This window comes from Ursus americanus, chromosome 1 (genome assembly GCF_024610735.1).
Source record: "Ursus americanus isolate L20-20 chromosome 1, mUrsAme1.1.p, whole genome shotgun sequence".
NCBI classification, from domain to species: Eukaryota; Metazoa; Chordata; class Mammalia; order Carnivora; family Ursidae; genus Ursus; species Ursus americanus.
This window is the reverse complement of record NC_142127.1, coordinates 19,414,259-19,430,927: the sequence shown is the minus strand read 5'-3', so window position 1 is coordinate 19,430,927 and position 16,669 is coordinate 19,414,259. Positions and strand designations below refer to the sequence as shown.

At 39.3% G+C, this 16,669-nt stretch overlaps 1 protein-coding gene across 2 annotated transcripts in view; it reads right to left on the bottom strand.

The window, feature by feature from the left end:
- THSD7B (thrombospondin type 1 domain containing 7B) overlaps positions 1-16,669 on the bottom strand; it is an 818,519-nt gene that overhangs the window by 549,831 nt on the left and 252,019 nt on the right. For both annotated transcript variants that reach the window (XM_087858825.1, XM_045782780.2), the window contains exon 3: positions 3,427-4,237. In XM_087858825.1, the coding sequence (XP_087714951.1) occupies positions 3,427-4,237 (811 nt within the window). The remainder of the gene's footprint in view (positions 1-3,426; positions 4,238-16,669) is intronic.

The window sequence follows — 16,669 nt, the reverse complement described above, 5'->3', positions numbered from 1 at the left end:
ATTTTGTTTATTGAAAAAATTGATTCTAAAGTTTATATGAAAAAACAAAAGGCCCAGGTCAATACAATATTTAAAAAGAACAATTCAGAGGACTGACACTACCCAACTTCAAGACTACTATACAGCTTCAGTATTTAAGACATTGTTTCGCTGGCAAATAGATAAATAAATCAATGGAATAAAGACAGAGAGCCCAGAAATAGATTGACATAAATACAGTCAAATAATCTTTTTTTTTTAAAGATTTTATTTATTTATTCGACAGAGATAGAGACAGCCAGAGAGAGAGGGAACACAAGCAGGGGGAGTGGGAGAGGAAGAAGCAGGCTCCTAGCAGAGGAGCCCGATGTGGGGCTCGATCCCACAACGCTGGGATCACGCCCTGAGCCGAAGGCAGACGCTCAACCGCTGTGCCACCCAGGCGCCCCCAGTCAAATAATCTTTAACAAAGGAGCAAAGGCAATTCAAGAGAAAGGAGAGTCTTTTTAACAGATGATACTAGAAAAACTGAATATCCACACGCAAAAAAAAAAAAAAAAAAAAAAGAATTCAGACATCTACCTTATCCTTTCACAAGAATTAGACGGGATCATAGACCTAAATGTAAAATGTAAAACTATAAAACCCCTAGAAAACAATATAGGATCAATCTAGTTGATCTTAGGTTTAAAGAACTTGTTTTAGATGGAACACCAAAAAATAGTTCACAAAAGAAATACTGATAAATTGGACTTCATTAAGATTAAAAAAAAAAAAAAAAAAAAACTTCTTCTCTGTGAAAGACACTTTTGAGAGAATGAAAAGACAGGCCATCAGTTGGAAGGAAACAGTTTCAAAACACATATCTGATAAAGGACTGGTATCCAAAATATAAAAAGAATTTGTAAAACTCATCCATAAGAAAACAACTCAAAAAATAGGCAAAAGATCTGGACCCCTCACACCAAGGAAGATAAACAGATGGTAACTAAGCATATGAAAAGATGCTGAACACCATATGTGATTAAGGAATTACAGATTAAAACAAGATACCACTACACACCTATTAAAAAATGGCCAAAATCCAAAACACTGACAATAGCAAATGCTGGCCAGAATGTGAAGCAATAGGAACTCTCATTTATTGCTGGTGGGAATGCAAAATGATCCAGCCACTTTGGAAGACAGTTCGGCAGTTTCTAACAAAACTAAACAAACTCTTACCACAAAATACAGGAATGTGCCCACTGGTATTTTTCCAAATGAGTTGAAAACGTATGTTCACACAAAAATCTGCAGATGAATGTTTATAGAAACTTTATTTATAGCTTCCAAACTTGGAAGCAACCAAGATGTCCTTCAACAGGTGAATGGGTAACAAATTGTGATATAGCCATACAATGGAATACTGGTGGAGGAGGTAATCAAGAGGATATGACTACCAGTTGACCTTGCGCAGGACCTGGGCAACTGGAGGCTCCTCACTCCCTCCCTTATCTTTGGAATATATGCCCTGCACACAGTGGGAGCTTCTCCAAGGACATAGCCTCAAGGGAGTAACGTGTTTTGAGACCATCTAGATGATATACGTGACTGGATCCCATGAAGGCATCTATATAAACTTTTAAGATTTGGCAGGTGGGTACAGAGATCTACTCATTTTGCAGCCACCTAAAACAAGCCCCATAAGTAAGTTCTCTTGATTATTAAAATGTCATCTACCAATCTGGAGCAGTCTCCTCTTTCTTTGGTCTCTCCCTGCCCTGTGTATAAGGGGTGGGGGTGGGGGGTAGTTTGTAAACCAACAAATACTATTCAGTGATAAAAAGAACTGAGCTATCAAGCCATGGATACACGTGGAGGAACTTTAAATGCATATTGCTAAGCAAAAGAAGCCAATAGGAAAAGGCTAACTACTGTATCATCCCAACTATACAACACTCTGGACAAGATAAAACTATGCAACCAGTGAAAAGATCATTGAACATCAGGGACCAGAACTGGGAAGAGGAAAGGTGAGATCAATAAGAGGAGCACAGATTTTCAGGGCAGTGAAACGATTCTATATGATACAGTAATGGCGGATACATATCATTATACACTTGGCCAAACCCATAGAATGGACAACACAGTGAATTCTAACGTAAACTATGCACGATAGTATTACATTGATATGGCTCATGAATTGTAACGAGTACACTACACTGATGCAAGATGTATGTATGAAATTGTACATGTGGAGGGGAGTAATGAGAAGATATACGGAAACTATTTTCCACTCAATTTTTCTGTAAATCTAAAACCTCTCTAAAAAATAAAGTCTCTTAATTAAAAACAACAACAACAACATAGCAAAAACAAGCAAGCTAAAAATGAAAACACTCTCTGGAATATTAAGAAAACAATGTCTTTACAGAATCCCACATACACATTCAAACAATATTCACCCAAATCATCTGCTTAATCTTTTGGGCTTCACAGAGGCAGGCAATAAAAGACAGAAAATCACTCTTCAATGGACTTGCCAATTGCATATGGCATAAATCAGAATGAAGCATCAAAGATAAAATATGCTCATTTGTGAAGTCAAATGAAAAAAAAAAAAAACAATCATCACATTACTTTGTTCTTGAATAGCAGAGGTAGTCTTTTGAGCCTCTCCCAGCCAGCTGTGGATTCCAAGAAAACAGTAACTCATGATAATGATTAATTCTAGGGACAAGTGTTTCACTGTTTTGTTATTTAAGTACTCATGAAAGGCATTTAAATTTGGAAAAACTTGGTAATATACCAGTGTTTCCATTTAAGACCTTCTGGGGGAAAATTAAACAAATACGACTTTGAACATACGTCTATATACTTTGGTCATGATTTTTTGGTACTAGAACTGAAAGTAAAACAGTTACAAATAATTTTTAAGCCTAAACTAACCTTTTTAAAAGTTGTAGTCCATTCCCTCTATAGGCTTGTAATTCTGTTTATTGCTGAACAAGGTAATATTTTTTTTCAAATCAATGCCAAAGAAAGTATTCTTGGATTAACTTACTGCTATTATTACTACTATAAAAAAAAAATCTACAACTAAAATGTTAGAGAACCTTCTTACTCATGAAAACAAAAGTAAACAAAAACAAATAAAAAACCTGAATATTATGAAAAATGATAAACTATTTTTGTAAACTGGTTGATAGTTTGATAAACCGTGGTAATATATGCTTTATCCTATATAGTTGCACTACTAATTGCAAGAATTCAGAGCTCTGCCTGGTCTATACTCTGAAATATTCATAATTGAAATTGAAAACTTCTCCAATGAAACTTCTAAAAATCCAAATCCCAACCTGGTTATAACTTTCCTTTTGTAGGGAATCATAAACAAACCTTATAAAATTACATTGTAAAATATATAGGTGAATCAAAGATAAAAACACTTGAAGTCCTCCTTACCTTAACATAGCATTTTTTCCATCACTTCTGGTGCACCAGACCTGCCGGGTTTGATAACCTATCTCTAAGTCCCAGGGCTTGGAAATGGGATGCGGCTTGTAACTTTGAGGTCGAAAGGCGACTCGTTCCTTGGAATCAGAGCTAAAATCCAGAGCAGTTCTTCCGCTTAGGTTAATTTCTTTAAGATGAGGCAGTCTACATTTACTCCATGGTCCTACTTTAAGGCTAAAAGTATATTCCTCTTCGCCAAGAGGACAGGAAATGGGAGTGTCGCAGGCTCTGGACTCCGTCAGATTGGGACACTGAGTCCCGCCATACAGAGGGGGAGCGATGGCCGCCCGGGTCCTGTGCTGCAATCGCTTCTCACAGCCCTTGCTGCACTCGGACCACGGTGAGAACTCGGATACAACACAGTCCCGGGGGCAGGGAATGAGGCAAGCTTGTTCCGTGGAGGGCTGAGGGGCAAAGTGTTCACATATTTCATTTACAACCCTGGTTCTGTTCAACTTCTGAATACAGCGCACAGTCCGGTGCTGCAGCCCATGCTGCGCCGTCACGCACTCTGCGGTCCGAGGCTTGGCTGGGCCGGGGCTGGAAGGAACGAGCACGCAGTGGTGCCAGTCAGAGACCTCCCACTGGAAGAGGTCGCTGTGCCAGTCACACACCCGGAAGCAGCTTCGTTCCTTTGGAGGCCTGCTGTTCTCATCGCAGTTAGACAGGTGACTCGTCCACCCTTCCAAGTGGAAACACCACAGTGCGCGACTCTGCACTCCACCTGGTCCACAGTCTCCCGTACACCTTCCCCAGGGGCCTACGGGCAAAAGATGGGCGTCAATTACTCAGAGATCCCATGCCGCCATCCACACAAAAATGGGTCAATTTGCCCACTTCCCAACACAACCAGTATGAAATTATGGGTTCAAGGGGACAATATAATCTGGCCGTTAAGAGTGTGGAGGCTGGATCAGTTTGCCTTTGTTGAAATCCCCACTGCGTCTCTTACCAGCGAGGTCAACTTGGACGAGTTAATTCCACTTTCTGAGCCTTGGTGTCCTTAACTACGTAAGAGACAGAATAAAAGCACTGACTTGCAGGGCTGTTCTGAGATCAGTGGTACAATGTGGTGCCAGTACACACTTAATAAATGATAGGTATCATTATAATCATTATGTTCCAAAGCCTATATATCTAACTCAATATTAATGCTTTCTAGTTAAACAATGTTTCAATCCAAAAGAAAAGCCCTAAACCCAGGATTTTAATAAAGTAGGAGTTTACATGTTTCCAAGCCTTCAGCTCAATACTGCTACTGCAGGTGGCTCGGAAGAGAAATGTGTTTTAAAAAAATAAATAACCTGACAAAGTACCTAAAATATACTTCCATTTGTTAAATAGGTGTCCCCGCTTTTGGATTTTGCTTGCAGAGTGAATTGCATGAAACAAAATATCTGATGGGAGAGGATATACTAAAAACAGCAGCAGCACCATTGAACTTCTTATGGAAATTCTGCCCCTCAGATCCCTGAAATATACATACTTTGACTTCTCATAGGTACTGACTCTGGGTCAAGCTTCCAACATTAGTTTGTAATACACCAAATCTTTTAATTAATGAATATGTTTTCATGGGAAAGAGTCCCACAAAGAAATGGACAGATAAAAGAGCGTCCTTTGATGTTTCTCACATTGTTTTGTATCTAACCCGCAGCCTCATCCAGAAGGCTGACGATATAATGTTTCATAAGGATGGCAAGTAATCATGTTTTGTGTCAATGGGAAAAGAATACTTTCCTCTCTTTCACTTTACTTAATTGTAACATGAACCTGAGAAAACTTTACGGGCTTAACCATGTAACCTTTGCGCCTGCACTAGGTTGTGATAATAAAGGCAATTCACACCCTGAGAAACATTTTAATTGACTTAGGTAAGAGAAAGAAGGCGCAGCCTTTCCCTCTTTCCCCAAATCTGATCAAACACCCAAAACTTCATGGAATATGTTTTCATGCACATCCATTATATCTCTAGGAACAGGAAATGTGTACAGAGTCACATGGCACTTAGGAAGAGACATACACAACCCCGCAGAAATGGGTATTTCCTTTTGCGGCCACATGCGGCAGTGAGGATCTCTCACTTTAGCAAGACATCAGTTTTGGGGTTCTGACATACAGTCTACCCAGTTCTTCCTCACAACCTTGTCTGGATATGTAGAGCTACCGTGCCCGTGGCCTCTGTCACTTTATAAGTGAGATTAACCTAGAAAATACCCTCATGTCCTTTCAGTGCTCCCATCCTGGAGCCTCCTCTTGCTGAAACGGACAGAGGAGTTTCATTGGAGGAAGTCAGCTTTTACTCACAGAAATGCCCTTGAGTTTGTCCACACATTTCCCAGGTGTGGTGTCCCAGCACGGACTGCTCGTGGCACAGTAAATACACATAAAAAATGGTACTCTCAGCACAAGCTGATTTCATCAACTGCCCGCAATTCTGGTAATTTTCTCCTCGATCACCCACAATTTTGTGCTTTGTAAATTGAGATGTTCATTGCTACATGAAAGTCACTTACAGGCTTCATGTGTCCAGATGTTCTAGAGCAATCTCAGTTCAAGTATGCCATCCCTTGTCTATCATGTCAGACCATGCATGCAAATTTTCATTATTGAAAAAAAAATTGCCATGGTTACTCAGTAAAGAAATACTTCCAAAAATATAACCTTATAGTAAACTTTAAAATCTAAAATCAGTTTTGAATAATATAAAATGGCTACTAGATGAAACTGAAAAAAGCTCTTTTTGAAAGTAGTAGGTTTTTAAATAATGGCTGTCTGCTTATCTTTTATTTGTTAAGGTATCAAATACACACAATTTTCCCCTTGGGACTTTTTTGTGTAAAGAACGTAAGACCAGAAGAATCAAACCATTTCTAACCAATCTGAAAAAAGCTAATATTAAATTTAATTCATCTAGAACATCTTACAAAGTGATCTTTATTCTTACTTTTAAAGCATTTTACTAACACATTTTCTTATTAAAATGTTTCCTTCTTATTGTAAGTTTTTCACCTACTCTCAAAATTGTTACGGTAGCTCTTCTTTGTTATTTGAAATCATTAATTTTTTAAACCTTATACATTACTATTCTTCCCTTAGCTTTCACATTCTCCATTTATATAGAAATGCACCAAACAGTAAAAATTTTCTTAGATCAATGGAAGACAAAATACAATTATTAGGAAGTAATTCTCACCATTTGTTAAGGGCTAGCTGTGCTGTGCTGGGTTTGGATGGTACCAGAGGGCTGTTACATATTCAAGAATTTTACCAGGTGGTTGTTAAATCATTCGTAGTTTGAAATCAACCATGATGAGAGTATTTACACCACACTACAAATCAAGGCAAATCAAGACATTAAAAACAAACAAACAGAGAGCTGGTTTGTCATACACCACTAGTGATATGCCCAGTTCCTTCCTATCCTTACAACAGTCCTCTGACATGGGGCTAGAATGCTTATTTTATCATTTAGAGAAATGAAGCTCAGAGAAGTTATAAAGCACATCTAAGGTTACACAGCTAGTACATGGTAGACTAGAATGGGACTCCAGATCTGTGAGACTAAGCATGGGCTCTTGCCCTGCATTTGAAAAGAGTCTCTTCCAGGGTGTGCATTGGTATATGTGATCCTAACATCACAAGGTGGATAGATCTGTTTCTTAGCTTAGCTATGATCTCTCCAATCTGTTAGTTAATATTCCTTTGAAAATGAGTACAAGTAATCAAGGTGGTATGTGAGCAATGATTTCCCCCTCCTAGCCCTGGAAATGTTGATAAGCATTAGTCAGTACATTTAGGAAGGCATAGTCGGGGGAGAATAGTTTCTCCTCATGTTAAAAGCAAACTTTGCAGACAACTGAACATGTAAGTAACTAGCAAATATAAAGTGAATTGTGTACGCTTGGAATAAATGAAAAACAAATTGCAAACAAGATATACAAGAGGGAGACAAGACCTCTCAGCAATTGACCTATAACAATTTGCATTTCTCAGGCATACAGAGAAAATGTGTTCCATGATTTATTCAGCTGTGTTTGCCTATGAACTTTAAACACACACACTAGTGAAAATCACATAGCCCTGAGGGATTTTGCCATTTCAGAAAACATGCATATTGAAGTAAAATGTGAACTACAGTTTGAGAAATCTTGTATCACTTGAACAAGTAGAGAAATAGAACATATTAAAGTTTTGAGCAGTTGCATGGAGAAAATGAATATCACCTTTAAACTTTCCACATACATAAAATGAGATTATGGTCACAATATATATCTGAGATAAATAATCTAAAGAAACGTAAACTTTTAAACATCAATCATTTGCTATTTCTTTTTTTTTTTTTTTAAGATTGTATTGATTTCTTTATTTATTTGACAGAGAGAGACTGAGTGGGAGGAAGGACAGAGGGAGAGGGAGCACTGAGCAGAGAACCTGATTTGGGGCTCAATCCCAAGACCCTGGGATCATGACCTGAGCCGAAGGAGACACTTAACTGACTAAGTCACCCAGGTGCTCCACATTTGGTATTTCTTAATTGAAAACAGGTCTCAAGTAATACAAATAAAACAAAATTTTGAACCAGTAAAGGATTAAAAGTTTAATTAGACATAGTATGAGTCTAAAACTCATGCTGTGTTACATTCTCAGAAAATATTTCAGTGGTATAATAGGAATAATAATTCAGTACTTGTTCACCTGGACCAACATTATATAAAAACATCATCCGCCTGCAAGTTACTACCTTTTCTGTGCAACAAGCCCAGTTACTTTGGAATAAACTGCTAAATCTTTGAAATCACATCAGTTTTAATTAACACATTAACATTTTGGTTTAGAAGTAAAATCTCTGGACGTGAAAGGGTAGCATGGATGAATTCTTGGGTCACATTCATATATAAGACTGTGATTCCGCTTTCTTTCTTTTTTTTTTCTGCCTGTGTTTTTGCAGAAAGTGCAAATATGTGCATGTTCTAATGTAATATTCCCCTAGAAGCAGAAAAGTGCTGGCACATTTTATTCTCTTAATTAAGTTAGCCTTAAGTGAATTGGTTGAGATGAATATATCTCCCAATCTAAATCATCATATTGAAGCCGACCTGCTGGATGCCTATGTTTCAGGTGTGGCAGTCATGAAAATGCCTACAACAAAGGAAAAAGGGAACTCAAGTAGTCAGAGAGAATAAACACATGCTGGCTTTCACAGAGCATTTGCCACTGTTTGAGGCAGCAACCCTGACAATGCCGTTCATCCAACAGGAAAAGATGTTTATTTTACTGTGCATTTTTTTCAACCACAGCTTTTATTATCCTGACATTGCTTTATTTTTAACTTGGGCAGTGGGGTTGAGGAATGACAGGAATGTCAATGCAAAGCTTTAATATCTTAACCAAATTATTTGTGGATAATTACTGTACCAAAGCACTCATAAACCTCAACATAACCAAATGTGAAATAAAACAACACTAACTGGTAAGATGCCTCACCTCCAAGAAATAGCCTGAAATTTATGTAGTAGCTTCCGCTTCTTAAAAAGCCTTCACATCAACCGTGGAGTAATTAAAGTCATGCTTCCCTTGCACAGTGGACAAATATCTAAGAATCACACTTTCTAAAATATATCAAAGAACCCAAGGAATGAGAAAAGAGTAGCATCTGAGCATTCATTCACTAAAATAACAATTACTCATTAGCTACTACTTGGCAAGTAGTGTATTAGACTCTGGAAATATAAAAATAAATGAGACACATAGTATCTCTTACAAAATCTGTGTGCTAAATGTAATTTTGCTCCTGAAGAGGACATTTGGTCTCTCCTTCAGATCTATCTACACTTACTTGCTACACAGTTGAACAATTTTAACGTTTTGGTTCCTGGAGCTCATTAGACCTGAAGCAGCAAACCAGAAATTGAGAGGACCACTGGAGGCAGAGGGACACTGACAGAAGCCAGAAGAGAGGGCCATTTTCAAGTCTACATTTCTGAATCTATCGCGTTAATTAGTAACTCCTACTAGCAGTAGAGGCTCAAAGCCATGCAGTACTTCCTAAACTCACAGAGAAAACCTGTTCGTTATATATATAAACAGTATACATATTTTACATATATATATATATATATAACTGAGCTATGCATTGGATATCAATAGAAACACAACATGGAAAATGTAAAAACATGGAAAAAAAGTTTAAACGAGAAAAAATTTAAACCATAATGTATTTTATTTTAAAAATTACATTGCCCTTTTTACAAGAACCAAAAAAAAAATCCTTTATTAACACTAAAACTATTTCCAAAACATATTTGTGGTCTGAGGATATGTGTGCTGAAGTATTCCAATAAAACTCCTCAGAAAATTTTAACAGCAACAGTGCAGAGCTACCGAATGTAACTTCATTTTCATAGGTACAAAGATTTACTTTTGAAGACAGTTTATGATTCCATGCAAGGACACCACAGAGCATTCGGATTGAATATCTACACTTCCAGAAAGCATAAGCATTGTTACTAATATTCCAGGCTCTTTCTGTATGATTGTGTTTAGTTTGACACCTAACAGCACGATCTAAGTCCATTTCATCTTTGTGGACAGATGCCTCTGACTGAAAAGCAAAGTGCCTCTGTTACTTATCATTTATGATTACAAATTATTAGTTGCCAGTGGCTAGAACATCCATTAAAAGTAGCTTGACAGCAAAGCAGATTAGAAATATATCTGAAGGACTCATCAGCTAATGCAAACACCACAGAGACAGAAAACCACCTTTTAAAAATTGTTTATCAATATTTCTGGCTTGAATTCTACTTTCTAAAAATTCTGAAGCCTAAAAGGAAATCTCAAGCCTCATATTCTTCACTGCATTCTGACATAAAGTGGGTCCTTTCAGATCACTAAAACCTACGGCCTGCTAAGTGCCTCAAATGTGCGAATGGAATTCCAGGTAATGTGACAGCCCACAGTTTCTGGAAGAGAAAAAGAAGCCCAGACAAATCCAATGAGCTGCCCATGGTCACACAGTCACTTGGAGCAGAAATGGGATGGAGAATTCTATTCCAGACAGTACTGTGATCTTTACACTATATCATGCTAGCTTCATTGTAACATCCTAAGGCTGCAAGGGAAGAATAAGGATTCCATAAATGGTTGGGATCCAAGATGTGGGGAAGGGAAAGGAGGAAAAATATAAAAATAAGCAGAAATTACATAAAGACACATATAACACAAGCAACGAACTTCCTGTGAATGCTGATAGTTTTCAGTCTCCCGCACCTGGAGCCCTTCCCTGGGGCTCTTCACAATTAGGTGAAACGGGATCCTTCCTGCCTTTGCATGCTTGAGAACACGGACTAAGCTACTGTTCAGGAACATAAAGAACCAGCAGAGGTCAGGAGATTAGAGCACAAATGAAGCCTCAGCACCAGTAAGGAATTATGTGTCCCTAGAATAACTCCAGCAAATAATAGTAATAAAAACTTTTTGAACACCTACCATCTTCCCAATCCCACATGTACATCGTTGATATTCTTCTGTTTTGCTAGAGGAGACCATCAAAGCCTGAGGTCAAAGAACCTGCTCCAGGTAAACAGCTCTTGGGGTGCCTGGGCGGCTCAGTTAGTTAAGTGTCCAACTCAATTTGGCTCAGGTCACAATTTCAGAGTCATGAGATCAGCCCTGTGTCAGGCTCCGGACTGAGTGTGGAGCCTGCTTAAGGTTCTCTCTCTCCCTCTTCCCGTTCCCCCACCCCAGCCCCGCTCTAAGAATAAATAACTAACTAAATAAAAGATAAACCAGGTAAGCAGCTCAGGAGCCCTGACATTGGACTCTCCAGGTCTGTCTACTCCGTGCCTGTTCCACGACAACTACGATTTAACTATTTTCAGCAGCCGTATCTCTCGAGCAAATGACGCCTTGCAATGCCCATTAGATATACTATATTTAGAAGAGGGCTTTTTCTGAGCACAGCTGGTGTGAGGGGCTCAGGGCACAGCCACTCCCCTCCTGCCTAAAGCCCTTTGCCCGTGCCTTGGTCTCAGCTCAATGGCACGGCTCGGGTATGGCCCCAGAACTCCTGGGGCTCTGATATCTGTCAACGGATATTTATGGGGTGTTCTCATCCCATAAATATGGCTCCACTCAACTTTGACTTTACTTACAATAAATGCTTCAGCTAAGCCCTCTAGATTCCCTGGAGAAGCAGAAGAAAATCATTTACTCAGCTGTCTGGTATCAGTTAAGTGGAAAAGGCCATGAAGAGGACGCCAGAAACAGAGTGAAGCTGAGTCCCACACAATGTTCTTCTGCAGGACTTTCTCCTGTAGCTCATTGGCCACTTGGGCAGTGACTAAACTTGAAGAGGGCCAGAAATTTGTTTGCTTTCTACTTCACAAGAAGCAAACTGGAACAGGTACTTGGGAGGCTGAAATTTTTAAGCTGTGCTCCTCCCCCTCGAAAAAAAAGAATAAAGTGCTATTTCCACAGTGACTAATCAATACATGTCGGGCTTGATAAAGGAGGCCTTTCTTACTGTTGCCCTTACAGGTTCACTGGAAAAACAACGATGGTGGGACTATGTAGATAAGCTTTAAAAATACATGAAGCAAAAGGGTAGGGTGGCATCCATTTTATTTATCATTAAGCAATTCAAGGATTAATTTTGCCTATGACAAAAATTGCACTAGCGTGTACTTGAGATGATATTTTCTTTTTCTTAGTAATTTCAATTCTCTAACAGTTACATGGAATAGATCTACTTCTCAATACATCTTCTCTCTAGAAGCAGATATTACTGGTGAACAAGCGAGAGAACAAAACAGAAGCTACGTTTGGGTGGACAAAACATCTAGTTCATCCAATTTTTTCTTCTAAAAAGAATAATTATTTCAGTTTTGAAACAGCAATTTTAAGACTACCTGAGACTCTTGTCATCTGAAAAATAACTTCCAAGTTACTGATTTGAAAAAATACCTGAGAAACAGCAGTACCATGACACAATCACAATATTATTTTCTATCTAGAAACACTAGAAATACCTATTCATCCTATATAGCCTAATGAGCATCCTAAGGATTCTATTTAAAAGGGAGCAAATACAATCAATCACCCATCAGTTTTACTTCCTAAACATCAATCCAATCTGTCCATGTTTCTTTATCCCCACTGTCACCACCCTCGCCCAAACCACCACCTTTTCTTGTATGAGTGAGAGGGGCAGCCTCTTGACTGGTCTTCTAGCATGTACTGCCCCACCCCACTACACCCCTGGCATCAATTCTTTCTCCATATCACAGACATACTATATCATTTGATAATGCAAATTTGTACACATTGGGTGCAGCTTATCATCTACACGGCATTTCCATGCTTACAGCTCATCGGTAGCTTCCCACTCTTCTCAAAACAAAGAAAAAGTTTTAACATGACATGCAAGTGCCTACCTGATCTGGCTGCTTCCCACCCCCTTTGTATGTGGTCACCTGGGCCACCCACGTTCACTCACTGCTCTGCCATCATGTCGGCCATCCTTCCGTTCCTCCAACGCTCCAAGTTCCCTGCCATACCTCGGCAGTCACGTGTACTAGCCCTTGAGCCAAATCACATGCTGTACCTCCTATGGCCAAAGTAATTCCTTCCTGATCTTCCTATCTTAAGTCACTTTCTTAGGGAACCCTTCCCTATACTCTGGCACCACCTTACTCTGCTACAAAACACCCATTGCACTTGCAATTACAAATCCCACTGTGTAATTTAAACTTTGTCTCTCCCACTTGATTCTAAACTCTGTGATGGCAGAAACATGTCGGTCTTACTCACCACTCTATTCTGAGCACTAACCTAGTGCTTGGCATATGGTTAGCCTCCCACCAGTTATCGAAGCTGGAGCAAACAGCATTGTAGGAAGCAGAATCGTGTCTAAATAGAACTAGGAGTAATGTCACCACCGGAAACTCATCATACAAATGAGCTGAGGGTTTTGTCCGAATGGGGGGGGGGGGGAGTCTGTTCTGTGTTTCCTTAGCATATGTTTAAAGGAAGAAATCCTCAGCGTGATGCCCAATAGAATCCTTAAATACCTGTTTTCCACAACCCTGTTTGTAACGCCCATTATTCTTTGATGCAACTCTCTGGGCCCCTTCTTTCCAGACACCACAAAGACCCTGCATTAAGGAATAGGGTACCCAGTCTTCTCATGATTAGCATGCTAATTTTACCATTAATAAATACACAAGTCTACAGAAATACCTTTGACCTTGGACATGGGTCTCATCCGAATATTCATTTTTTTTGTTGTTGTTGTTCATCCGAATATTCTAACTGACCCAGGAAGTTGACTCAACAAGTAAGATTGCTATTACCATTTTTTCTCAGAGGATTCAAATCCTTTTTTTCTCAGAGACTTACTTATCGGATCCTATCATCCCAGCCTATCACTCGAAAAACTAAAAAAGTGGCCAGGGATAAAATTATCACTGTGGTTACAATTTCAGTATAATAACAGCAACAGCAATACCGCAGACACTGTGGACAGACACTGTGCTCAACACTTTATAACAATCATGTCACTCAGTCCTCAAAGCAGCCTTGCAAAGTAGACTAATTTTCAGAACTCCCAGATGCCTTAAATTTCCAATTTCAGTAAAAATTGGCAGAAGAAATGAAAAGAGAGTGAATGTGATCACTGTAGGGTTTGTTGATATGATTACACTCTCTACCACCCAGGAAAAGACCTAAGAAGGGAAGGGTCTGGAAAGTGCACTTAAAGACTGTTCATTTGGAACACTCCTCTGCCTGAGGGGGGAGCACCAGAAGCAGAAGGAAACCCGAGAAATCAGCCAGGACTCTCAAGGAGTAAATGTCTTTGTGCTCAAGCCCTAGTGCAGCTTTCTGAAGGGTCAGAGACTGAGTCTTCACCTTTGTGTGGGATTGCGGGAGGGGAGAAGCATATTTAAGAAGTACATTTTCTTTACAAAAACACAAACTTTAATTAGAAGGTGATGGGAAGATACATTTTTTAAGACTTTTTTTTTTTTTTTAGAGAGAGAGTGCTCATGTGCAGAGCGGTGGGGGGGTGTGGAGACAGGGAGGGACGGGGTGGGGGGAGGCAGAGGGAGAGAGACAATCTTAAACAGACTCCCCGCTGAGCACAGAGCTCAGCTGAAATCACTTAACCAACTGAGCTACCCAGGTGCTCCTTGAGGACAATTTTGAGAGCAAACACAGACAGCCTAACAATATTCTGCCTTTGGGGTTGCCAGAAGTCTTGTCCATAAGGTTATGTCAGATGTTTCTGAGGGAAGGATGCCCTTCCCTTGGTACATACCTCCTAGCTCAAAAATAAAAACCTCCCTGCCCCTTTCTCCTGTCTGCAGTGAGACTGGTAAGAATAGAGATGTTGGTGTTAGTAACAAAGACAGAGAGACCATGTACCTTGCTTTGCCAGGCAGGAAATGGAAGCCTGGGGTGTCCAGGCAAAGAAGGCCAAGACCACCGAGCATCTCTTGCAGATCCAAGGGCTCAGCACGGTGGGAAAGCAGCACAAAGGACAATTCTAGAGAGGTCAGCCAGCCTGCCAGGAATAAGGACCTTCTAAGTGGCGACCAGTATGACAGATGGCTAAGAAATTGGGGACCTCCCAAAGAAAAAGTGGGGGCCCTGGTGGTACGAAGAGCTCCAAATAAATAATCAAACTAAGTAAACAAAATTATATTTCTTGCACATTTAAAATTTTAGCTGAGTACCCACTACAATAATCACCACCACCTATAATAATTAAAGGGAATCAGAGAAGCAACAATAAACACATCTCCCACCAGCCCAAGGGCTGACGGCCCCATAGGACATTCAAGCCCTTGGCTCAACAGCACACTGAGAAAATCCATCCTCATTACCCTTTTCTAGCCGAGTGAGCACAAGGCAATGGCCTGAAGCCTGTGTCAACTCTTTTTAGCCTCCTCCTCCCTGCATGGCTGGAATTTCCCAGGGTGCTTTGTGCGAATCCAATTTACAACGAAAGTGAATTGAGGAAATGTCATCTGAGTTATGCGGGTAGTTTACATTTACATAATGAAAATAATTACTGTAAAGTAGCATTTATCATTTGGTAAACTTCACGTTAGTACACAGATGATTGAAAAAAATGCTGAATTTTAACAGCTTCTGGGGACAAGGAAGGACTGGGGTGCCTCTCTGCCTTTCCTGTAGTAATCACTTCATCTGATTCCAGCTGAAGATAACGTATCATCATTCAGGAAATCCCAAAATGTGTTCAGTGGAACAGCTGCATCCTCTGAGATCAGTACGCAGAGAGGAGTGCTGTTATTAAATAAATTTGGAAACAATGCAGAGTTAAACAAAATTTAAAGTTTTCTATTTCCAGGAGTCCTCAATACTTTCTAAATATACATTGTGAATCCCAAAGAATTTATCCCTAGAGTGCAATGGTTTACAAAGTTCTTTCCCTACATCATTCTTTTCCTGGAGGAAAAAAATACATATACATTTTGCATGTGTGATGCTTTTCCCCTGTTAGATGAGGTGGCTGACCATGTTTTTTTACTTAATGATTTTAAATAACACGAAATTATAATTTTAATTTTAGGGTCCAATGCAACTTTCAATCCAAAGCCTAGCACTTATATTCTTGCAAGATACAAATACACAAAACCACAAAGTATAAATCAGAATAAGTCTAACTTAAAAGTTGACTTATAATAAGTCACCCACACATCAGAATAAGTCTAAGATCTGCCACCTGTTCACAAAGAATGAAACAGATATAAAACACATAGCAGAGATCCATCTGTCCATTAGGTGTTAGCTGAGCAATTTCAAAGACCTAGGACACAAGATCAAAGTGCATGGAACTGTGACAAAGCTTAAGGTTGTAAAGGCATGAAATAATTCAGAGCAAGCACTGAACATGTCACTAATCTGCAGCCCAATAAAAACAGTCCTGCACATGGTACACTTCCCTAATTTACGATTTTCCATGTCATTTCAGACATAGCTTGTGCTGTCTCTAGATTTTACTTCAGGATATGACAAGATGTACTTTATTGGCCACACACAATTACAGTAATGTAATCATTGATTCTAAGTTTAGAACACAGATTTGTCGACTCTATATTCCATGCAGGAACGTTCCATAAATGTGATATTCTGTAATACACAACAAACAGAATTGACTTAAATA